We start from the raw sequence: 21,391 nt of genomic DNA on the forward strand, positions 1-21,391 counted from the left end.
GACACCAAAGGCAAGTAACCTTCCTCAGGTTTCACTAAACACGTGCTCACTTTTTCCAATCTCCTTTCACTAAACTACACAAAAACTCTCTCTACAACAACGAATTACATGTGCCTGGCTCCATTCCCTGGAACGGGAGGCCAACCGACACAATGACCCTTGGCCACGTGGTTGCATTTTGTTATGCAAAATTTAGATGCAAAACAGCTGCAACCAAAACACAAACACCCACTGGGAAATCCCCTGGCCCATTATTGGTCAGGAGTGGTGCTGAAGAATTTGTTAAGCTTTTCCGCTGACACGGGCCAAACCTGCACCTATACCTGGAAACCTCCGAACAACTTAGTGCTACAGATGATCAAGGTACAGTCCATGGGAATACTCAGTGGTGCTGTTTAAATTAATACCGCAGATGCTGCCAAAAGTTCTCCCTCAGACAAATCCGCACCGACACTCAAAGGGTAAGCTTTTTCAATACTCTCTTTAAACAGCAATAAATAGAAGTGGAGGAAAACAATGTGAATAAACCATTCTCATCTACTATCTCAAGGGTAGAAGAGTGTCTCGTTATTGTAAGAACACAACCTAAACAGCATCTGGCTTCGAACCCAATGTTCAACTGGAATTACCTTTTTCCATTACCATAATCAACACCTAGAAGGTGTGTGGTTTGGGGTTTTTAAATTATTTTTTATTTTAATTTTCTTTTAAATAAGAAAGAACAAAAGATATTAAGTTCCTCCAAAGAGGCGAGGCACTATCAGAAGTGTAGGACCTAGGAACAAGAAGTGGTTGAAGAAATGGAGACAGAAAACAGGAGGGGCCAGCAAGCGCCTAAGCACAATTCGTAAGTGAGGTGATCCTGTCAGCACAGCACTTTTTGCCATCAAAATACTTGATCAGAAACCACTCAGTCCTTCAAAAAAGTGGACATGAGAGCAATTAAGAAGTGACAAGTGAACACGTATCTTGAAAGATAATGCCTGAACAGGCGGTTAATGTGGAGGAAGGAGAGACGGGAAGAGATCTCCAGGCCCATCATAAACTTTCTGAGCTCCATATGAAGCAGTAAGGGCTTGGTTCGTTGCTTTCTACTTACTTTATTCCCACTGGAAGGTTGTTGCAGAATGCAAATCTTCTAAGCATTAAAAGCTTTCTTCCAGTTTTCAGACGAAATTTACTCTGGCCAGGCAGCACCATATTTTCCGGTGCCCGCACCTTTACGATTCAGTAACTGCTTTCCCTGAATGGTATTTCCCCCTTCTGTGTTTACAGCCGTTGCCCCGCTTGCTTCCCTAGCCTGAGCAAATCAAGATACCCTGATGTATCTCCCATCTCCCACGGTCCCAGCGACCCCTGTGGCTCTCCTCTCGTTATTCCAGGTGGCGTTCATCTGTCTCGTAGGTGAAGGACCAGCAGGGCAACCATGCCAGGTGAGCGGTGCTCTGCGCAACGGCATCAGCTCCACAGCTCCTGAAACCACTGTGCCTGACCCGCTGCAGTACAGCACATCCCGCTGACGGCTCTTGTGCTTCACTTCAGTTACCTGGGGGTCTTCTTCCCTCTCCTCGGTTTTGGCCAACTGGAGAACACCCAGTTTACGGCTCTAAAATTCTTCCCCCTCTTCTAAATGTCTTCTTGGTGGTCTCAGCTTTCTGCCCTTCAGACAAGTAGCTTATCATAACAGGACAAGGACAGGACTGTTTTTTCCTCAAAGTAAGCAAATACTTAAAACTGTTTATTTAAATATAAAAATTAAGAGGCAGGAAAAAAATGACAGCTAAGTGGAACAGGAAAGTTTAATTTGGTGCTTAAATAACTTGAATACTTATGCTGCAGCTGTAGCAGAAGGCTGGTGCTTAGATGTCTGATCATGATAAAACCAAAAATCCTTCCACTAAGGTTTCCAATTACAAAATAACTTCATCTAAGGGAAGACAAATGTACACATGCAGCCACTGCCATATGTTCTCAGCACAACAATGTTCCTCTTTGGCACTAAGAACTTACTGGTACGAAGAATTCAGAATTTTAAGTCCTATTTTAAAGCAATTTACAGTCAAATCAACAGAAGTGAGAAAACCACACGCACGTTTGACTTACAGAATGGGAGGCGATTTGTGACTTTCTCAACAGCTTTAATACCGATGAAAATTAAAATTCTCTATTTGGGAACAACATACTTTGTTAGCATTGCTCTGGTTAGATGCTCAGCAGGCTGGCTGGCTCATCATCACAATTTTTGAGTCAGAGGAGAGAAAGAACTGAGGAAGAACTAAGCAGAAAAGCAGCCAGCAGGTACCAGTTCCAACTTTTACCTAGGTGCGGAATGAAGCTTCTTTCCTGAAAGAATAAACCGCATCTCTACCAGGATATTGCCTAACTCTAGGAAGTGTCTTTTTTCCACCCTCTGCTTCACTAAAAAGCTTTGTGGCTCAGATGCTTTTCTTCTGATGCAGAAATGTGGAAGTACTGGGAATCTTGCACATCTGTACAGCAAAGCTGCTGCTCGCTTAGCTCTGCGGTGGGGAGGGTGGATGCTGCAACGGCCACGGCCACCTGCAGACAGTCGCTGCCTCTGCCCTGTGCCCTGCAGCAGCGCGCAGGTCTGCAGGTCAGGAGCCCAACACTGGTGCCACACCTCACCTTCTTGACATAATGACAGGTCAAGGCAAGACTTAAAAGCGGGGTGGTTACTGTTGGAACACCAAAAATACAGCAGAAATATGGGCTGTGTGGGACTTAAGAAAGGAAGATATTGCTCTCTATATATTACATTTTCCAAAATGAAATGTAGTAAGTAAAAAGCAATCAAGACAGGATTAACAAGCACCAAGTAAAACAGATTTCCTGGAATGGTTCTGGAATCATATAATCCCTGTCCTAAGGAAGCTACGTGCCTTGAAGATGCAAGGCAGTCAGTGGCATTTCAAAGGTGAAGTGTTTCTGAGGTGGTTCGGCTACATTTTAGTTCCTCGGCTAGTTCACAGCCTGGATTTTAAGAGGTTGCACTAGAAGAGTCAGAGTTGATTTGAACTATCACATGATGTCAAAGAGAGAAGAACACACCAAAACATATTTAGCATGAACTGGTATATAGTTGACAAAACAGTAATCCATTTGGCACGGCAGACCTGTCATGATTTGGATGCTACTGACATCTCTGTCAGAAGCTGTCATCTTATGAGTGATTGTTATCTCAAGAAATAGCCGGTCTTCACTGGCATGAAGACTGGAGTGACACCCTATGAATTACTATGCTCATTGACTCAGTCTGCAGTTAAAAAAAATTAATAAATTAAATCACATGTAGCACAAAAGGGCCTGTTTCATAAGTGAATGGCTCTGCAGATAAACAATGGATTCGACTGGCTTCTAATTAATTCTTAAATTCTCTGTCCTCTGCTCTTGACAGGTGTTGAAGCAAGATCTCTCCCTACTCAAACTCTGCACTAGGGCAGCCCGGCAGGAGCAGGACGGGATGGCAGACAGGTAGAGCAAGACCTATTACTGCTTCTTTATGTGAAGTCAATAAACCTTTAAGGAGCACAGAAGCTACTCCTCTGATAGCAAAAGCTGAACAGGATGCAAAGGACTGCAGTTTTTAGAACTGTTCTCCCATACATCATAATTATGTAGCATGAAAAACTTTATTTTGATCACATTTCACAGTTCCTTCATAACCAGAAGGAATTTCATTACAGGAAATTTCATACCACTACACTACTAGCAAAAAGGTGTACATGCCTTTTTATCCTTTTACACTTGTTCCGTAAAACCATTTTCCACTCTCCAGCTCATGATCTCTCTAAGCAGGAAAGTCCTGTCTGCCACAAACTTGTCATAAATCAGGTAGGGTATGACAAAGTTTCAAATACATCAGTATTTATAAAATCAGAAACTTTAAACCGCAAAAAAAAAGAAGAAAAAAAAAAAAGATGGTGGGGAAAAATAGTTTTCTACCTTGACTGTTAGGTTCTTAAGCTGCCGGTATTTAACATTAATGTCTCTCTATTTCAAGGTCATGATTGCAACAATTCTGCTATTTGTGGATATCAGTAAGAGATTATCTGCCCTTCACCAGTTCAGGCACTCCACCTACACTTCTTCATGGATTTGATTTTTCTATTATTATTTTAGAAACGTTTAAAAGGTTAGAATTCTCTCCTCCAAGGTATAATGGGCAAAAAAGCGTATTTTAAGTGAAATTTAAATTACGCTTCTCTTGATTTAAATAGAAAAAGTTAGCTTCACCAGTACCTTCATCCACAAGAATATTAACAATTCTAACTTCACAGACACCCAAAAATTTTGTTTGCAAACAGCAAATTACTAAACCCAGTACAACACTCAATGAAAGAGAGGAAGAATGCACACAATCAGCATTTTCCTTTTTGACTAGAAAATGAAAATCTCTAGCAGCAGATAAGCCGGAATTAAAAATCAATCAAATCCAGACCCCGAATGGGGTATAGGTTACGATGCCACACATCTGGACTCGACCCTTGAAAGCAGTCATGCACTAAGGAAAATTTTAGAAAGTTGTTATGCAAAGGTTTAACTAGAGTCTTGGCAACTTAATTTGGGACAGGAAGGGTATGTGCGCTACGGTACCATGTGCAGTAAAGGAAACTGGTATCACAGTTCAATTTCAACACCGCATCCTCAACTGAAATGGGGACGCTACATCTGGAGTACCATGGATGGAAACCTCACCTGCCATTGCAAAATTAAGCTGTGGCATCTCTTCGCTTTTTGCTGCTTTCCTCGGGCTTGGTAGATCTTTTGTGGAGTCTGATGCAAAGGCCCATAGCTTTTTCCGGTTTGTAACAGTTGAGGTCTGTGTTTTCACAGGTTTATTTGTCGTAGGGCACCACTTGTACCCTGGATTTGCCTTCATAAATGCATCTTTATACTAGAAAAGAAAAGGAAAATTACCAGTCATGCCGTTATACTGTCCACAGGGCAACAGAGTGCACTGTAAGAGGATTTAATACAGTAAATAATCCTTAAATATCTTTATTTTTTAACAGTTTAATCAAATGCTTAGAGTCTGACCACCACCACCACAATTCAGTAAGAAGAAATACTAAGATAAGTAGAGCTGTATTTAAAAAACTGACTTTTCTCGCCTCTCCTGAGGGTTTATCACCTAGAGCATGTTTAAGTTCTGATCCTGCCAACTGCTGCCCAGTGCCTGTACGCTCACTGAGAAAGGGACAGCTTTTTGAATTCTTTTGCAGATACAGTCTTTGTTTACTTCCTAGTTTGAATGAAAAGAAAACATACATTTAGTAATAAATGCAGCATGATGCTCCTTACCTTGCACACCTTTTTCTCTAACAGTTCTGTATTTTAGAATATTTGAGTGTATGCTTTCCCACACCAGGCACCACCAGTATCATCCCACTATCAGTAACTTCTGCTACATCATCCCAGTGTTCCTTCCAAAATGTACCATGCTGCATAAAATAAACTGGGACCATTTAAAACTTTCTTTGTCCTTGAGCACATAGCACACGGCTCAGTTGTTTGCTATATCCTTGGTACGAGGCAGCGAAAGGAACAAAGCCAGACTACACATGGGGGGTGGGGGAGAAGGTCTGGATCCTACAGTTTGGGGAGTAGGGGGAAGGACAGGGACGTGCTTTATTCACAAAATGCAGTAGTGATGTTTTCCAAGTATCTCGCTGACCAGACCAGACCAAGATTTTTGAACGTTAACAGCAATAAAAGGAGCATATTTCAGTATTTTAAATTTGTTGCTATGCAAGGTGAAGACCGGGTGAATCAGAGGAACATGCCACGCATTCCAGCTGCGAATGTTTTCCTAACAACTGATAGGGGTGTACAGCCCTGGGAGCCTACCCAGTCCGCACCAGCGCTCACCGCCCGAAGGAACCCAGCACCTCCTCGTGCACTAGGGAGCTCTCAATGGACCAAAAGAGTGGCTGTTATCCCAAAGTACATGGCAGGGCAGCTGCAGGAAGTTTCTTCCATGATTACACACATTCCCACCCACCCAGCTGTCATCAGTCCCGGTCAGGCAGAGAAGCACCTACGTTTCATGCACATGCCTGTGCAGAAACACATGCAGAGGGGGGAAAAAGAAATAATCCCTTGAGTATCAAATACAGAAATAGCACTGAAAACCTCATCCTCAGAGAGAGTCACTGCAGTGCTGTCCCCGATCAGTAAATGGCATGCCTTGTGGCAGGATCACCATCGCACGTGTATCGCTTACTTTCATCCCCATCTCAACCTGTCAGTTGGCGCTTGCTACCTCCAGACTGTAGCAAGGATAAAAATGGTTCAGTTTGCAAGAAGCGCAGCACCGTGTGAACCCGCTGTGTGGAGTCCTGTATTTATAGAAATGGCTATAAATAATAAAAACCTGCAGGCACCGCTGACCCACATACACGCTGTGTTTTCCGAATAGGGCATACCTATTAAATCTGCAAACTAAGGACTGCGACACCTCTCACCTCGCCCCTTTCCCTTCCCTTCCCTTTGGTTCGGGAGCTCAGTACACCACAAAAATAGCCTGGTGGAGGGAAGGGGAGGGGGTAAGGGAGGAGGCGGAAAGGAAATAACACAGAGCAGCAGCTTTGCCTTCCGCCGTTAAAGCCACAGCCCACTCACAAATCACGTTTCCAGCCTGCAGAGTGAAAAGCACAGAACCGCTCGCAATGAGGGACATAAGCTCTTCGTATCAGCGTTGCTGCTTGCAGTAATTGAATTATTCTGTGGAGTAATTTGACAAGCCGACAGGCTGCCCATCAAATGAGAACCAGAACGCATGCCATTTGCGAGACGAGGCAGCAATAAGCTTTTAATCAGTTTCCAACAACAGCAATTCAAGCGAGCTGGTGTATTAATGGATTCCCCCCCCCCCCCCCCCCCCATAAAGCCAAGAAGTAGACATTAACTGTGTTCCCCGAAGGGAAGGGAGCAAACTGAGGGAGGACAACTTATCAGCCCCTTTCACAGTTTCAACACTCAAGATAAATGAAGATGTAAAACAATGGCCAAGAAGTATTTCTATAAAATGCATATCAAATGCAGGGACCGGATCCAAGTCTCAGACAGACACTCAATATTGATTTCGTGACTACTAGACCAAAGCCTAAAGCAAAGTGATAGGTTCTGCTTGCCAGGTCATTAGAAAACAACTTAAATGAGCAGTAATAAGAGAATGCAGAAGACAGTAGTGGAGCTTACTGCTTCCCTTCATCTGACCAACTGCACAGTAAACCAACCTAACACAGCCACCCTACAGACATCTCTAAAGTCAACAAGTCCCTTTCAAACAAAAAATTTTAAACATTAAGTCTTTAACCTGGAATTCAGGCACAGCCTGGCAGGATCATGTCCTGAAGTTCCAGGAAAGATAAAAAAGCAGGGGATATGTTTGTGGGATGATGTACCATTTCTGTTTTGTGAAAGCCTGCAGAAGGATGCATTATGCAGCGGGACTGGTGCTACTTCAGAGCTGAGCTTCAGAACCATGCTGCACTGCAGCACACACCCTGAGTTGCTTTCATCATCAAATAAAAAAAAATATTGTTTTCTCCAGTGTGGTATGAACAGGAGCTCACAAGTGGATTCCAGCAGCACCTCAGGGTAGCAGTTAGCACGTACGTAACTTTACATATATGCTTAAATCCCACCAACTGGCTATTAAATGTCGTGTGAATCCCAGAGATCTAACAAAAAAAAATAATCCCCAGAACATACTAGAAAGCTACATTAGTTTTGACTCCTGAAGGATGCCAAGGTTTGCATTACACGTTATGGTCCCCATGTCACCTAGTGAACTTGCCAGACTCCAGCCAGCAGGCCAGAATGTCTGTCCCCCACAGCCTGAGGTGCTGCCAAAGCAGCAGCATCGCGGGGCCAGCAGGACCCCGGCACCTGCGGAACCGCTGGCCGAGCGCTCACGGGGAGAGGCACTGGGCTCTGCCATGCAACCACAGCAGCCTGGACTTACCAGGCTGCATCCTACAGGAAACAATCCTGACTGCCCCGATCTTGCCAACACCAAGACGTATTTACAAACAGAGTGTTTTCTAGCAAGGGAAACAGAGCTTGAACAATAAATAATCTCACTGGGTATTTTCCAAGGCAGCTGAATATTCCCAGTAAGCCCTGTAAGAGTTAACAGAAGAACAGTACCCCTATTATTGCAGTAACTAAAAATGCTGGAGCATGTTTATGAGTGGCCAGAATTCACTTTCCCCTTGACGAAGGGAAACGCTAACAAACAGCAGGAACACTCACGGTTCCACTTGGAGTATTTATCAGCTACCGGGCTTATATCCTTGACAATGAAACTTTCAAAGTTCAGTTGATCTGGGAACTCTGCAGGATACAAACAGAAAGCCTGCTCCTAAAAACACCAGCAGAACCTGACGCGGGGCTCTGCAGGCGCAGCGTGAGGTCTCCAGGGCAGGTGTTGCTACAAAAGACCATAAACCGCAAGACTAAAAATAGAGGGAGCGTGGGGCCAGTTTTTCTAGGTAATTAAGGCACCCCAAGGTGGAGGCAGGTACATAATGGGATTTTCCAAAAGTGTCTAAATGAACTATAGACCTGATTATCCTCTCAGTGGGAATCAGGGATAGAAGTCCCACCCACCAGGAAACCTCTCGTGATTCAGTTTGCCAAAATGTTTGGGTGCCTTGCTATATTCCAAAATCCTTGCATATATCTAGATGTATTTAAGCCAATATATGAATGCGTTGATTTGCACACTGCTGAGATAATGTCACCTCTGGTGCTAAGCAGGTAAGAAACCGAAAGCTTCCTGCTTGATGCTTAATCTAAGCTAACTGGCTTTGCAAGCTATGGCTTCAGGTAGCAAAAACATTCTCAAGACCGCAGAACAGCAGGGGTGCTAGCTGCTGTAGCAGCGACCACTTCTCTCCGGCCATCTGTATCCCTGGACTCAGATGCTCAGGGCACAGAAGACATGTTTGGGGGGCAGCAGGTATGACACGGGCCCTTTGGGAGGTGGCAGCCCTGCCAGGGCAGCATAGAGGCTATGTGGTGAAAACTGGAAGTCAAAGGGCGCTGAAAAGCTACATGTAAGTAACAGCAGCTTATCCCCTGTATTTTAAACCTCAATAAGCTTAGACATACAGATACTCAAACAGAAGATTATTGGCACAATGGTAATTTTATGCCCTTTCAGAGGCATTCACCTTCTTGACATCTAAATGAGCTCTCCTTAGGAAAACTTAGGAAGAAGAAAAACACCAATAAGTGGTTCACACTGGAGTTGACATTAACATTTTTTTGACAGGCTCAGCAGTAAGCCTAATGACAAAAGCAGGCGTTAAAACAACCGATCCACACACAGAGAATAGGTCTATTGGTGAAGAAGGCCCGAATACATTCAATAGCACATTATAGTTGCTAATTATTGTTGTAACATAGAACTGTTTAAAGAACAAAAATTACACACTATCTCTCTTCTACACATTCTTGGAACTAGCTGTAACGATGTAAACTACTTAGATTTATTGTTTCACTTCGACCTTGAATATGCAATTTGTTCTTCATGCCAAGAAAAATAAATAAATCACTGCAGGAGCAATGATTTCTACAACAATATGATTAATAGTTTCAAATCTGTGGCTTCATACAGAAGTTCTGCAATTATTTTCATTCTTAATGAACGAGTTTCCTTCAGCAAGACAAAAGGCTAAGAAAACCAGTCACACCAGGTTTGTTTCTTCCAAAAATTATTTCTTCATTTTCATCTTTCCTTCCTTTGTATCTGTGCTGGATCTCCTAATTGCCTTTTCCCCACAAGAAGCATCGCTAATTTGTACGTGGGAACGCAGAACAAATGAGGAATGGCAGGACAAAGCTGAGACTCAAGTATTTCAACGCTGTGTCACAGACGGGGAGCTACAGAGGTACCACAGACCTTCAGAAAGGCCCTGCCATGCAGAACAGTTTGGTTTTCCTGGGGATCCTTTCCATGCTCACACACAGTGCGGAGCAGCCAGGGCTTATATACGCATGTTAATGGCTGCAGCTGACTCAGGTGACAGGGCAGGCACAGTTAATAGTTCCCCTCATTGTTACACAGCTGTCTGTACTTCTTGTAGTGCGCTAGGCATTACCTGACAAGTGAGAGTAATTCTTCCTTCTCACTGGCCCTCCATTTTTTTTTTTCTAAGACTGAATGCAATGGTTACCCGTAACCTACATCACGCAGGTAATCACAGGGATCTGTTCTGGGGTGATGTTATCAGCCCAAGTAACTGGCTGTGTGTGTTTCACTCTGCTATGGGTATTCGCAGCCGCCTTGGGGCCAGCTTACCAAGCAAGCTGCTTCTTAAAAAGCCTCATTTAAATTTTAAGTTGACATAAAGATACTTTGTGAAATATGGGGATAAATCTCTTTTCCTTGCTCCCAGTTAAAGGACTCTACGTATTGCTCTCAGATTTCGGTACTGGTCTCTGTGTCACCAAAGGTTACTCTATCAGAAACAAGTTAACAATACCTAGGGAGAGTACTTCATGTAATACTAATAATTCTTTAATTCTTGAGCATCAAAGGTAAAAAGGCACTATATTAACTATACTTTTGTTTTGGTCCACCTGTATTATCCATAGCAAATGCACAGCTTGAGCTAAGTGTCCCTAGTCAGCTGACACTCAGATGTGTGTTATCATTTTCAGTGGCCATTATCCACACACCACCCACATGTTAACACTTGCACTGCAGGAATTACCAGGTGGTACCTATCACAAAGTGCATATATTTGTACCAATGACTACTACAGCCAGGTTTGCTTGTCAGACCAATTTCTTTTCATTCTGCTCCAAAGGACCAAGTGAATCCAAGCAAGAACAGCAGCTTCTCTGAGCACGATAATCCCACGGGTGAAGCCGAGGGACTCGGGGAAGAGGAAGACCCCACAGAAAACATTTAATACACAGAGAAACACAAGACAACTATGTAATGAACTCCATTTACATCCACCACTCGGATAGAACATACCTCCTTGGCCATGTCAGTGTATTTCTGCTTTTCTTTTGGATCTAAAACAGCCCACCAATCTGCCAAGATCTTGGTTGCGCCACGGTTATCGAGGCGAGGGTGCTCTTTTCGCACGAGAGAGCGATGGCGTTTGCAGAACAAGAGAAATGCATTCATTGGTCGGCGAGCTCGCTGCTCTGAGGACTCGTCATCTTCGGTTTCATCAGCATCCTGCTCTAAACCGTCAGCGCCAAGGAGAGGCACCTAGCAGAACCAAAAGGAAACGGGCATAAACTTGTTATCCACGCTTCTCACAGAGACTGAGCACCTGTGTATGCTGGATGCGAACGAAGGAGACGCAGAGGGATACACCCAGCTGCCTCCAAAGACCATCTGTTCCACCCAGAAGACCTGGAGTTCTACACCAGATCCCACCTGACAGCCCAAGGTTCCTTTGCACTCTCCACAAGACTTAAACTCCGACTTGCAAGTGGAGCAGATTTCTGGGGACCACTCTCTAGTAACAGTCCTAAAGGTGCTGGAGGGAGGAGATCCTTCCTAGCCCCTTCCTCCAACCCAGAAGTCATCTCCGGGGGATGAGGTGAGCAGAGTTACCTTGGACCTCAATCGTGTGACTGCAGCTACAGAGTGCACTGGCAGGAGAGTGCACAGTTAACAGCTGTTCCCCCCCCTCCTGCCCTTCATTACTCAGCCTGCAAGCTGTGTTGCACTGCAGCCACTGCCCAGCTGCCCAGCTGGAGACAGAGGGCAAATCTCAACAGAATACACTGCCAAAATCTGCTCTCTCCACTTACAGGCCAGTGCATCTCTCCTACAAGGGCACACCACAGAAGACTAGTTCCAACTGAACAAAAGGAACTGCTGTATGAGACAGAAAAGCATCTGCTACCCAACTGCAACGCTGCTCTCTTATACCACACGGAGAAAGTGACCTGTAAGGCCAACAGAAAGCACTGTTAAGAGCATCAGGCTCCAACTCGCTGCTCCTTATCCTTGTCAAGGACACCCTTCCTTAACAGCATGTGCCTCAAGGCTGTCTCGTCAGCACTGACCTCCCCCTTCCCGCCTGAGGAATGCATCAAGGAGATGCAGATATGATATCCACACACTGGAAACATCATGCCTCTGCAACCCATTCCCTTTTCCTGTAACAGAGGATGAGTCTAACTGTACATGTGTGAGGCGCCACATTGTGGGGTCCTTATGATAAAAGGGTAAGGCCAGCGTCTTTGTGCAACACCGAAATACCAAGCATTGAACCAGAGACAGATTATTCTACCCATGCTCTCAATATTCTGGAACAAAAGTTAAATTTTACATGCAAAGACAGTAAAAATTGACAGCTTTTCCCTTGTTTCTCCCTTTTAATCTCTGTATTTTTTTAATCTTAGGGGAAAAAAACCCCACTTATAAGCTTGGTATGTCCTCAGAGTCATTAAAAGCAGATGTCAAGCACAGGCTAACTTCATATCTAAAGTAGACAACTAAAAAAACATGTGAAAAACCCACCTTGAGTAATCAAGAGTGCGATGCGCAACATGTTATTAAAACTACCCCATTAAAACTCTTACAGTCTAACTCTAAAATAGAGAGTTTTGTCCAAGATTTTAAAAGCATGATTGACAACTGACTTTTTATTTGTTATTTGCTGCTTGCCTTTATAGCCTATATGGGCACAACATCACTTCTTTTTATTGACTAGGTTTGTTCACAAAAAGAGAACATCAAGAAGCAAGCACACTAAAAACACAGCTAGGGAGAATCTGACCACACCATCAGCCTTCTACAGCCAAAACACGCAATGAAGTCTACCTTATCAAAATCTTCCTCTTCTTCTTCCTCTTCCTCCTCTTCAGAGAAGTCAAGGAGTTTCTTGGCAAGCAGGGGATGCCACTGAAGACACTTTCTTTTTGGTCGCTTCCCAGTTCCTTCTCCTTCTGTCGAATGATCCTTATTCCTACTACTGCCTTTCATTACGGTGACCTGTCATGCAAAAATAGTCGTAAGTTCACAACAAACCCTTAGGTATAAATGACCAGCATATAGATACTTAAACCACTGACAAGTACATGAGGCACTAGTGCAAGACACTCAGAAGTTTTTGGCAAGATAATAAAGATTTATTCCAATTATCAACAACAGCATGGATGTATCTTTTCCAATCTTAACATTTCCACCTAATGCCCAGATTAACTAGCAACATACAATTTAAGAGCACGAAGCAAGGACACCTGACAGCCCAACTCTCAAATGTGCTCCGATCGTAAGGATAGCAGAAAAGCCCTCACACACCACTAGTCAAGTGAGTGAGAGACTCCACAGCTCTCCCGCACCTGTGTCTACCGTAGTTTTCCATATTTTGCCACTAAAAGTGTCAGGATATCCCTCTTTTTAGCGGTGGAACGTATCGCCAGCTACTCATCTGTTAATCATGCGCTTATATATAGCGATGTTGATGCAGAACCCCATGACACGATGAGCTAGGATTTCCCAATGCCGCTAAAAGGTGCAATAGGGAAATCTGACTCCCTGCCTAAGAGAAGTGAGTTTTAATACACAGATTTGAAGCAAACAAACAGAAAGTAGTTACCCTGACACTTCCAAAGTACTCATCAACCACAGCCCCCACACAGCAAACAAAAACCATACGCTGAACCAAGTGCGTGCAGAAGGTAAATCATATTTACTTGCACACCTGCCTTGTGTGTATCCTTATTTAAGAAATACTACAGAACTACCTCTCAGTAAAAATACATGCTTAACACATGCTAACTACCCATTTAAGGGATGGCTTAAGAGATCTGCTACTTAAGTAAGGGGTAAATGAATACATTAATAAATAAACCCAGCACATCACATCCAAGTACCAAAGCCTAGAGCAAGCAAGTGCTGCCAGCACAGTCTGGTCTCTCTTCACACTGTGTAACGTCAAGGATAATCCTTACAGGAGTATGGCTGGCTTTCCAAGAAAGTGATGCAACCATCAAAACAAACTGAACCTGGAGAGCAGTTAGCCAGCTAGATCTTTATAAAGCCGACAAAAAACGATGAAGTCTCACAGGGGCTTCTTGCCAGCTTGATAAAGAAGCTGGGCTAAGTCCTGGTCCCACCAGCAAAGCCAGAGGCAGCTCTGTTGCTGACTCTCAGGAGAAGGGCATGAGAAGAGGTCAAGCCTTGTAACTGCAAGGCCATGTCACGTTTTTGGATGCTGCTTTCTGGAAGATGCGTGCGCTAGTATTTCATCCTGCAGCGGCAGCAGGGAAAGCTGAATCCCTCACCAGAACCATCCACACAGCAGCTATAGCCTGGACTGCCCTGGCCACACTCCTCCGTATGCCCTGCATTCAGCGACCGCTCAGCCTGCTTTTGGCTGATCTCTTCTGGGTGTGTTTCTTGCTGGTTAACTCACTGGCATTTTGGCAACGTGCCCTTGTTTGCACCAGAAATATGCATACGCAGCCGCTTCCCCCGCCAGCTCCAACAGCACAGAAAACTGAAGGACCTTCAGATACTGCTGGCTGGAGGAGACAACCCTGAAGGAAGCAGGTTCAGAAAATTTAACCTCCATTTAAAAATGGTATTTTCCTGGATGTCTATTAGATTCTGTTAGTTCCCCCCTGCTCACCAGCAGGCCCCCACTGGTGAAGGATGCCCTGTAAATTCACGGCAGCTTGCCATTAAGCTGCACGCTTTGTCCCCATCACACCACCTCTACCTTGAGCACATATAAACTTTGATTCTACGGCACCCGCTCCTCCGGTTCATTTTCTGTAACCAGCTCCTGCCTTTTCAGAGATACTATGCGGCACAGAATCAGGCACCCTTTCACCTAGATCTTTGTCCCTGACTTGCAAAGTGGATCCAAACATACAGAAACAGCTTTGGCTTTAAAAGAGCATTGAAGTATGGAAAATCAAGGTGCAATCCAGTATTGTGAAAAGCAAGTTTGAAATCATTTCTATCCCACCATGACCTCCACCTCATACCACACCGCACCACACTCCCTCCCTCTCTTCCTAAAGTGCTGAACCACCATTTGCTTTTGTTTGGGGTGGTTTTGGACACAAATCAACAAAGCAGCAGAGTTACCGTTTGAGCAGGAACTTCAGCTCGTGTGGGTAGCAGAGGTCCATTAAGTCTCGGAATGTGTTAAATGATAGAGATCTGCTTATTACTGTGATCAATAAGTGCGCGGATTACGTCTCAGCAGGATAAATACACTACAACAGGGAGTCCGCTGCTCCAGCCCTTACCACTGACTTATCTTGGTGAGCTAATCCTATGGGTTCTGCCTACAGGCACTCCTAAGTAAGCTGAGTATTACTGATAGCCTTCTACCGCGTTAGTGTGAAATTAAATTAACATTTGAGGAGTGCTCCACGATCCTCCCTTACAAGGCTCAGCTGAAGTCTCAGGGCTATTTCAACAGCATTGCCTTTAGCTGGCACCTCTCTGCCTGCTGCCTTTCGAAAGATGAGCAGAAGAAAACTTCAGAGGACTGAAGCGATCCTGTGGTGTATTTTAGATGTGCTCTCCATCGCCCCCGAGGCCCTGCCTATGCTCTACGCCGAGCTTGGCACGGCAGCACAGACCCTGGGCACCGGTCACCCTGCAAATCCCCAAGGGGCTCTCAGGACATTGTCTTTCTTTAGTACCACCCAGCTCCCAAATAATATTTTGTTTTCCATGCATGAAGGCTAGGTATTGAACACCCAGTTACTCCTGAAATACAAATTAACCAAAGGTCACTGCACATTAGTGCTGAAATAGAAACATACATTCAGCTCTAGGAATTCAAGTGATGTTCTTTAGGCTGCTTTCTTAAATCATGAACCGTTTCACCCTAGCTGTCACCCCAAAGCAGCAGTGCCACCATAAAGAGGCTTTTTAGCAAGATGGGCTGTTAGCCCACCAGCTGGACAAGCTCAGGAGACCCAAGGCCCAGAGCAAGACCCTGGCTGTTACACAGGCGCACTCGCTACAGAAAGACAGGCAGCCGCTCTTTGCTTTGCTTCCACTTCGCAGTGAATCTCTGCCAGGGTCAATGACAAAACCCCTCCTGACGTAACCCCGCTGACAGGAGAACTGAGGCCACAGGCTGACTTCCAACTTTGTTTTTACAGTATGGCTTGGAAGCCCCCCACCCCTTCAGTGTGTTGAGCTACATACTCTATCCTCTGCGCCCTTTCTTCTCTCCTATAAAATAGGGGGCCATTCATAGCGTGGACAGATAAACTACTTCAGCCCCTATTTTTCAATACATCTGTGTTTCCAAAGCCTTTCTCCCCATTTTTCCTTATCCAAGTTCTTGTAAGTTTTGACCCACATTTCAGAGACTTTTTTGGTATTCACTTTTTGCTGATGCCTCTCTCCATCATATGCAGGATTGGCATAATGAAAAATGTTCTAATTCTCTATTACATCACATGAGACTTTTCCTCTTAAAAAATGGATGTTGACAGAGTGCAATGAACTTTTTTTCCTTGGGATTGCTTCATCTTCCACGTTACTACACCACACGTCATGGACATTTTTGCCCTAATTGCTGATATATTCACATACAATTATATAATTATGAGAGAAGCTGTGCCATAAAAACCCAAACAAGAGTCAAATGCGAAACTCAGCAAAACAACATGGGCACTTTCATTCATTTTTTTTGTATGGAAGATTTTGGCAAGACATAGCGTAACTACTTAAGACACTCCACGGCCAAGTTAATGTATGTATGACTAAATGACAGTGGATGTTTTACTGGCATCATCCACTTGTTGAATGGCAAAACATCAATGGAATCTGTTCAGTGGACTCTTCAGATTCTGTTTATTTATCTGATTTTTTTTCCCCCTTGACACATCATCAATGGCATGTTAGCTGCTTGCTTTGTATGGGAGAGGGGAAGCTGGCAGCCAGAAGCAAGCAAAAACATGAGCTCCTTCTCTCCCTCTCAGGGATCCCTGAGTGCTGGCAAGCATCCCTACCAGCCAGCTTTTGAAAAGAGAGCTGGCCTTGGACCCTACAAGAAGCGAAGCATGCGTTTACTCTTGGCAATGAAATAGTTCCATAGCAAGTCACAGAACAAGCCATGGGCAGCCTTTGCAGGATTTAGGGCTTAAAAGTATGGAAGATACACAGCACGCAAAGTGCAAAATTTGCAATAACTGGAGTTTATAAACCATATCACATACAAAAGTAATTTCTTCTACACTTTCTAAAAATATCATGCGTCTTCTAAGGCATATGTAATGGCTATTAGAGGCTAGTAAGAGGAAAAACAATTATAACCAGCTAACAAGATTTTACAAGATATTTCTCAGCTTAAGGATGACAAAAAAGTGACAAGACACTAGGGAGAAAGTAGGAATATTCCAAGAAGACGAGACAAAAGCATGGACAGTTTTGCTTAAAATGAGCCACATATGCTCTGTAGCATCACCAGAGGATACCTGTCAGGGCTGACATTCATGATCCACTGACAGCAAGAGACACCCTCAGGGCGATGTTCTACACCTGCCTTCCGTGCAGACACAGATCAAACGTTACAGAGCTATTACACCAGTAAAAATTTGAACAATATTTTTTTCTTTTTCTTTTGTGCCCTGATTGTATTATTTCCTTTCTGGTCCTGGAAACATTAATCAAAGAATTACAGTTTTCTTGGATGTCTTATAAATCTGTATACCAAATAGGCTTCGGGGGGGGGGGGGGGGGGGGGGGGGGGAGGGGGGAAAGATTCCTCAAGAAAAGAGCTAGATGATGCAGGGAAGCAGGGGAGAAGAATGATTGTTTAGAAACATATACTGTAAAAAGCTATTTCCATTACACAACTGTGCGCAGGTCTTCACTTTTTAAAGTGTTCATTAACAACAAGTGTTTGATTAGCTTCATTAATGTTAAGTTTTGGGTTCCTCCTGTCTTCCTCTGTTATTTACAAAACCCAATACAGACAGATGACCGACTTCTCTCACCCCACGGCTGATCTGTCAGTGAGAATGCTGCTAGGGCTTGTGCTCAACAAGCTGCACTCACTGGGAGTTCCCCAAACTACGTCCACAAACACCAAAATCCTTATAAAGGTCTGCAAAAGTAACCGAGCGCTGTAAGGCACGTGCTGTGATACAGGCTGGAAAGAAATCCAATACCTGCAAAGGCAGAACCCCAGAGGTGCGAACTGTGACTATGGTGCAGTCCCTGCTGGAAGTTTCTCCGTGGAAGAACGGCTGAACTTCAACAACGCTCGTCCTGCTTCCATGAGGACAGTGGAAATGAACTTCTGCTGTCCTGTCACCTTCAAACCACATTCGCTGGAGTCCAGCTGGACCCTCAGCTGACTCCATGGGGATTACTGGTACCAAGGAGCAAAGGTGCAAGTGGGTTTTCTACACTTTCTGCTCGGTTTTACACAACGGAAATCCTCTACTATTTTATAACAACAAATAACAAAAAGAGAAAAGGGGACCGAACTATGACACTAACGGCTTGGTGTTTTGGGGGCCACCAATTCAGTAACCTCAGCGGTTTCCACAAAGAAGCAAGGGACTGAGAAACGAGTTCATATTCTTCCAGATCTAGTGGGCTGAAGATGTATTTGAATTTTCAAATAAAAGCAAAAGGATATTTCTGGCAGTTAAATACACCTACACAAATACAGAAAGTTTTTGAAAAAATAAATTTCTTTTAGCTCTGGAGTAACCGAGCATTTCTATAATGAAGGGCAAGAACTACTTGGCACTAATTACTGACCAGTCAGTGAATATATTCTTTATTGCTTCACAGCAGAAAGCCATTAATGAGCTTTCTAATTTTCGGAGATGTGATGGTTTAATGGGGGACATGCTGAGACTCAATGGAGTCCTGTTTGCGAGCAGAGGTTTGGGACAGACTGTCACCACATGGAGCTCTTAGCAACACAACAACAAGTCTTACTGAATTTTTCATGACACACTTTTCTATCTCCATAAATAATTTTAAACTATTCCTTACTCTCTTAAAACTCAGATCTGAGTTGCTTGCTTTGTTCCTTAATACATAAAATTAAACACTAAGATCATCAAATGTCAACATCACTTTTTTGCATTTTTTTTTTAAGTGAACTTTTCATGCCTACCAAAGAGGAATAAAAGCAACATATAGTAAAAGTCAATAGATTTTAAACTTCAGCTCTACTCTTTCCCTGCTCATTCACACATCCACAAGAAATAAGATGTTCTTTGGGGTTTTTTTAATGCTAAGAAATAACCAGGTTTTGTCTAGCATGAAAAGCACTTGATAGTGAACAACTGTACTCACCATTAGCATGGTATCAGGATGCTTCAATTAAAAAAAGGAGGGGGGGTGGGGGGTGGAATCTGTTGCTGGTGTTCACTTGCCTTTTTTTATGCACGTCTTAGTTTTGGTTAATACCGTCCTAGTTAATTCTCCAGCAAGAATGTTTGTAAGCACATTTCAACTGCTAGCTCTTTCCAAATCTGCTTTTAAAATGGGAAACACACAGACAGCAAGCGCATGTGTTGGCATAAGAAAACCTCACGCTGAACAAGCAAACCTCCTGCATTCAATACATAAAAAAACCTTGCCTATTCGGTGCAAGAAATACGCTGCCCAGATGCACTTGTGTCACCATTTCAGGCAACTGTGTTTTAAAACCTGTCCGTGAGACTTAAGCATAATACAAGAAATAAAGCTTGAAATGTTATGAGGAGATATGTAATCTACTGCAAAGTCTTTTAATGATGATTGAATTTCTCATTTGTTTTTCTTTCTAGTTCTCTTTTCCCCCCTCTTTGCAACATGAAGAAATATAATAAAATATTACATATTTTACTTTGTAGGGAGTTCTGCAGCCTTTAAGAATCTCTTCATTAAAATAAGTGAAAGACAGGCAAATCCTGCCCTTGAAAGACACACGTAGAACTGGATCCTGCACAGTGCAGGAGTAAACGGGTAAGGAAATTGGAAAGACAAAACTCAGCGTAGGTCTTGACTGTTGGGTTTTCCTTACGCCCCTGCCAGAGAACAAACACAGCTAACTGGACCTTACTCAGCCAACAGAATATTTCAGCTAAAACTCAGCCTGAAATTCAGGATGTAACCCAAACGTGGAAGCTGCATCAGCTACGATGCTGGAAAACCAGGGTGTGAGTGTATCACAGCTAGGCTGCCAGCAAGTGCTTGGTGTCAGTAAGGCAAACTGCTTGTCAAACTACAACTTGGGAGTTTTAGTCTAGAAAATACACTAAAAAAACCCCAAACCAATCAGTAAAAAGAGATGGAAAGATGGGGGTAGGAAAAAGAAAAAAAAAAAAAGTGAAACAAGGGCAAAGAAAAGAAAGAAGCAGCAAAAGGACAAAAAAAAAAATAAAGCTTTGTGAAAACTAGCATCATTTAGCTTGACAAAGACAAAATAACAGGCTCTGAATACATAAAATACATCAGCAAATATTCTATTTTCCACATCCGTAATGCAGAGCCCAAGCGGGCAGCCCATGCTGACGGGAAGGAAAAGGGTGGCCAAGCCCTGGGACACGCTCCCTCACCAGCAGCGGCACTGGGCACCAGGGCCGTGCATATCGGGGGGTCCCCCAGCGCCCTGGACCCCCGCGGCGGCAGTGGCACTGCTGAACGCACCACCCAAGGCATCACCCCTACATGCTAAGCATCAAAAGGTTTAATCTGATTACAAAAACTAAGTGGTACATGAAATTTGAAATATGTAACTAAAAAAAGTATTTTAGAAGTGTACTCAAAACGTACTGAATGCAAGTAGGATGGTCGGAGAGAGTTTGGATAATCCAAATGCCAATAATTTGTAATAATAGTAACAACAAACCAACAATAGCAAGAATAAAAAAAATAAAAATAAGTAATAAAAATAATAAGAGACCACCCCTCAGCTCTCAGAACCCAAAGTCAAATTGAAATTGTCTATCAAAAAGAGAGATGGCCTGGAGTTCTGCTTACAGCCTTCAAAGGGCAAAACCCTCTGAATGGAAAAAATAAAAATAATAATAATAAAAAAATCAATCTTTTTGACTTGCCACTCCCAAAGCTTCATTTTTATCTTTGATTAGGAGGCACACAAATTGCAGTAGGGTCCAGCCATGGCAAAACCACAGCCAAGTGCCTTGGCGCAGCACGGCACACAAGAGGCGACGTTCCTGCAGCAGACGTGGCAGGGCGAGCGCAGCTGAATGGGAAAATTGTTCCAACTCTCCTTTTCACCTCTTGTTGATTGTGTCCTAGTGTCTTCTAGAAAACTGGGACAATGCAGCTGTGTCCACCGCCACTGTAAGCCATTCTAAGGTTTACCATGTGCGTAACGAAGCTTTCATAATAAAATTCAGTCATAATTACCACCAGTGTCAGGGGAACCAT

At 43.6% G+C, this 21,391-nt stretch overlaps 1 protein-coding gene across 23 annotated transcripts in view; it reads right to left on the reverse strand.

Annotated features, from left to right (window-relative positions):
- Positions 1 to 21,391, reverse strand: part of BBX (BBX high mobility group box domain containing) — a 145,792-nt gene that overhangs the window by 52,862 nt on the left and 71,539 nt on the right. For all 23 annotated transcript variants that reach the window (XM_055701171.1, XM_055701165.1, XM_055701172.1 and 20 more), the window contains 3 exons: positions 12,830 to 13,000; positions 11,018 to 11,260; positions 4,717 to 4,915 (listed from right to left, as the gene is read on the reverse strand). In XM_055701171.1, the coding sequence (XP_055557146.1) occupies positions 4,717 to 4,915; positions 11,018 to 11,260; positions 12,830 to 12,991 (604 nt within the window). In that variant the 5' untranslated portion in view covers positions 12,992 to 13,000. The remainder of the gene's footprint in view (positions 1 to 4,716; positions 4,916 to 11,017; positions 11,261 to 12,829; positions 13,001 to 21,391) is intronic.

Source organism: Falco cherrug, chromosome 2 (genome assembly GCF_023634085.1).
Source record: "Falco cherrug isolate bFalChe1 chromosome 2, bFalChe1.pri, whole genome shotgun sequence".
Lineage (NCBI taxonomy): Eukaryota > Metazoa > Chordata > Aves > Falconiformes > Falconidae > Falco > Falco cherrug.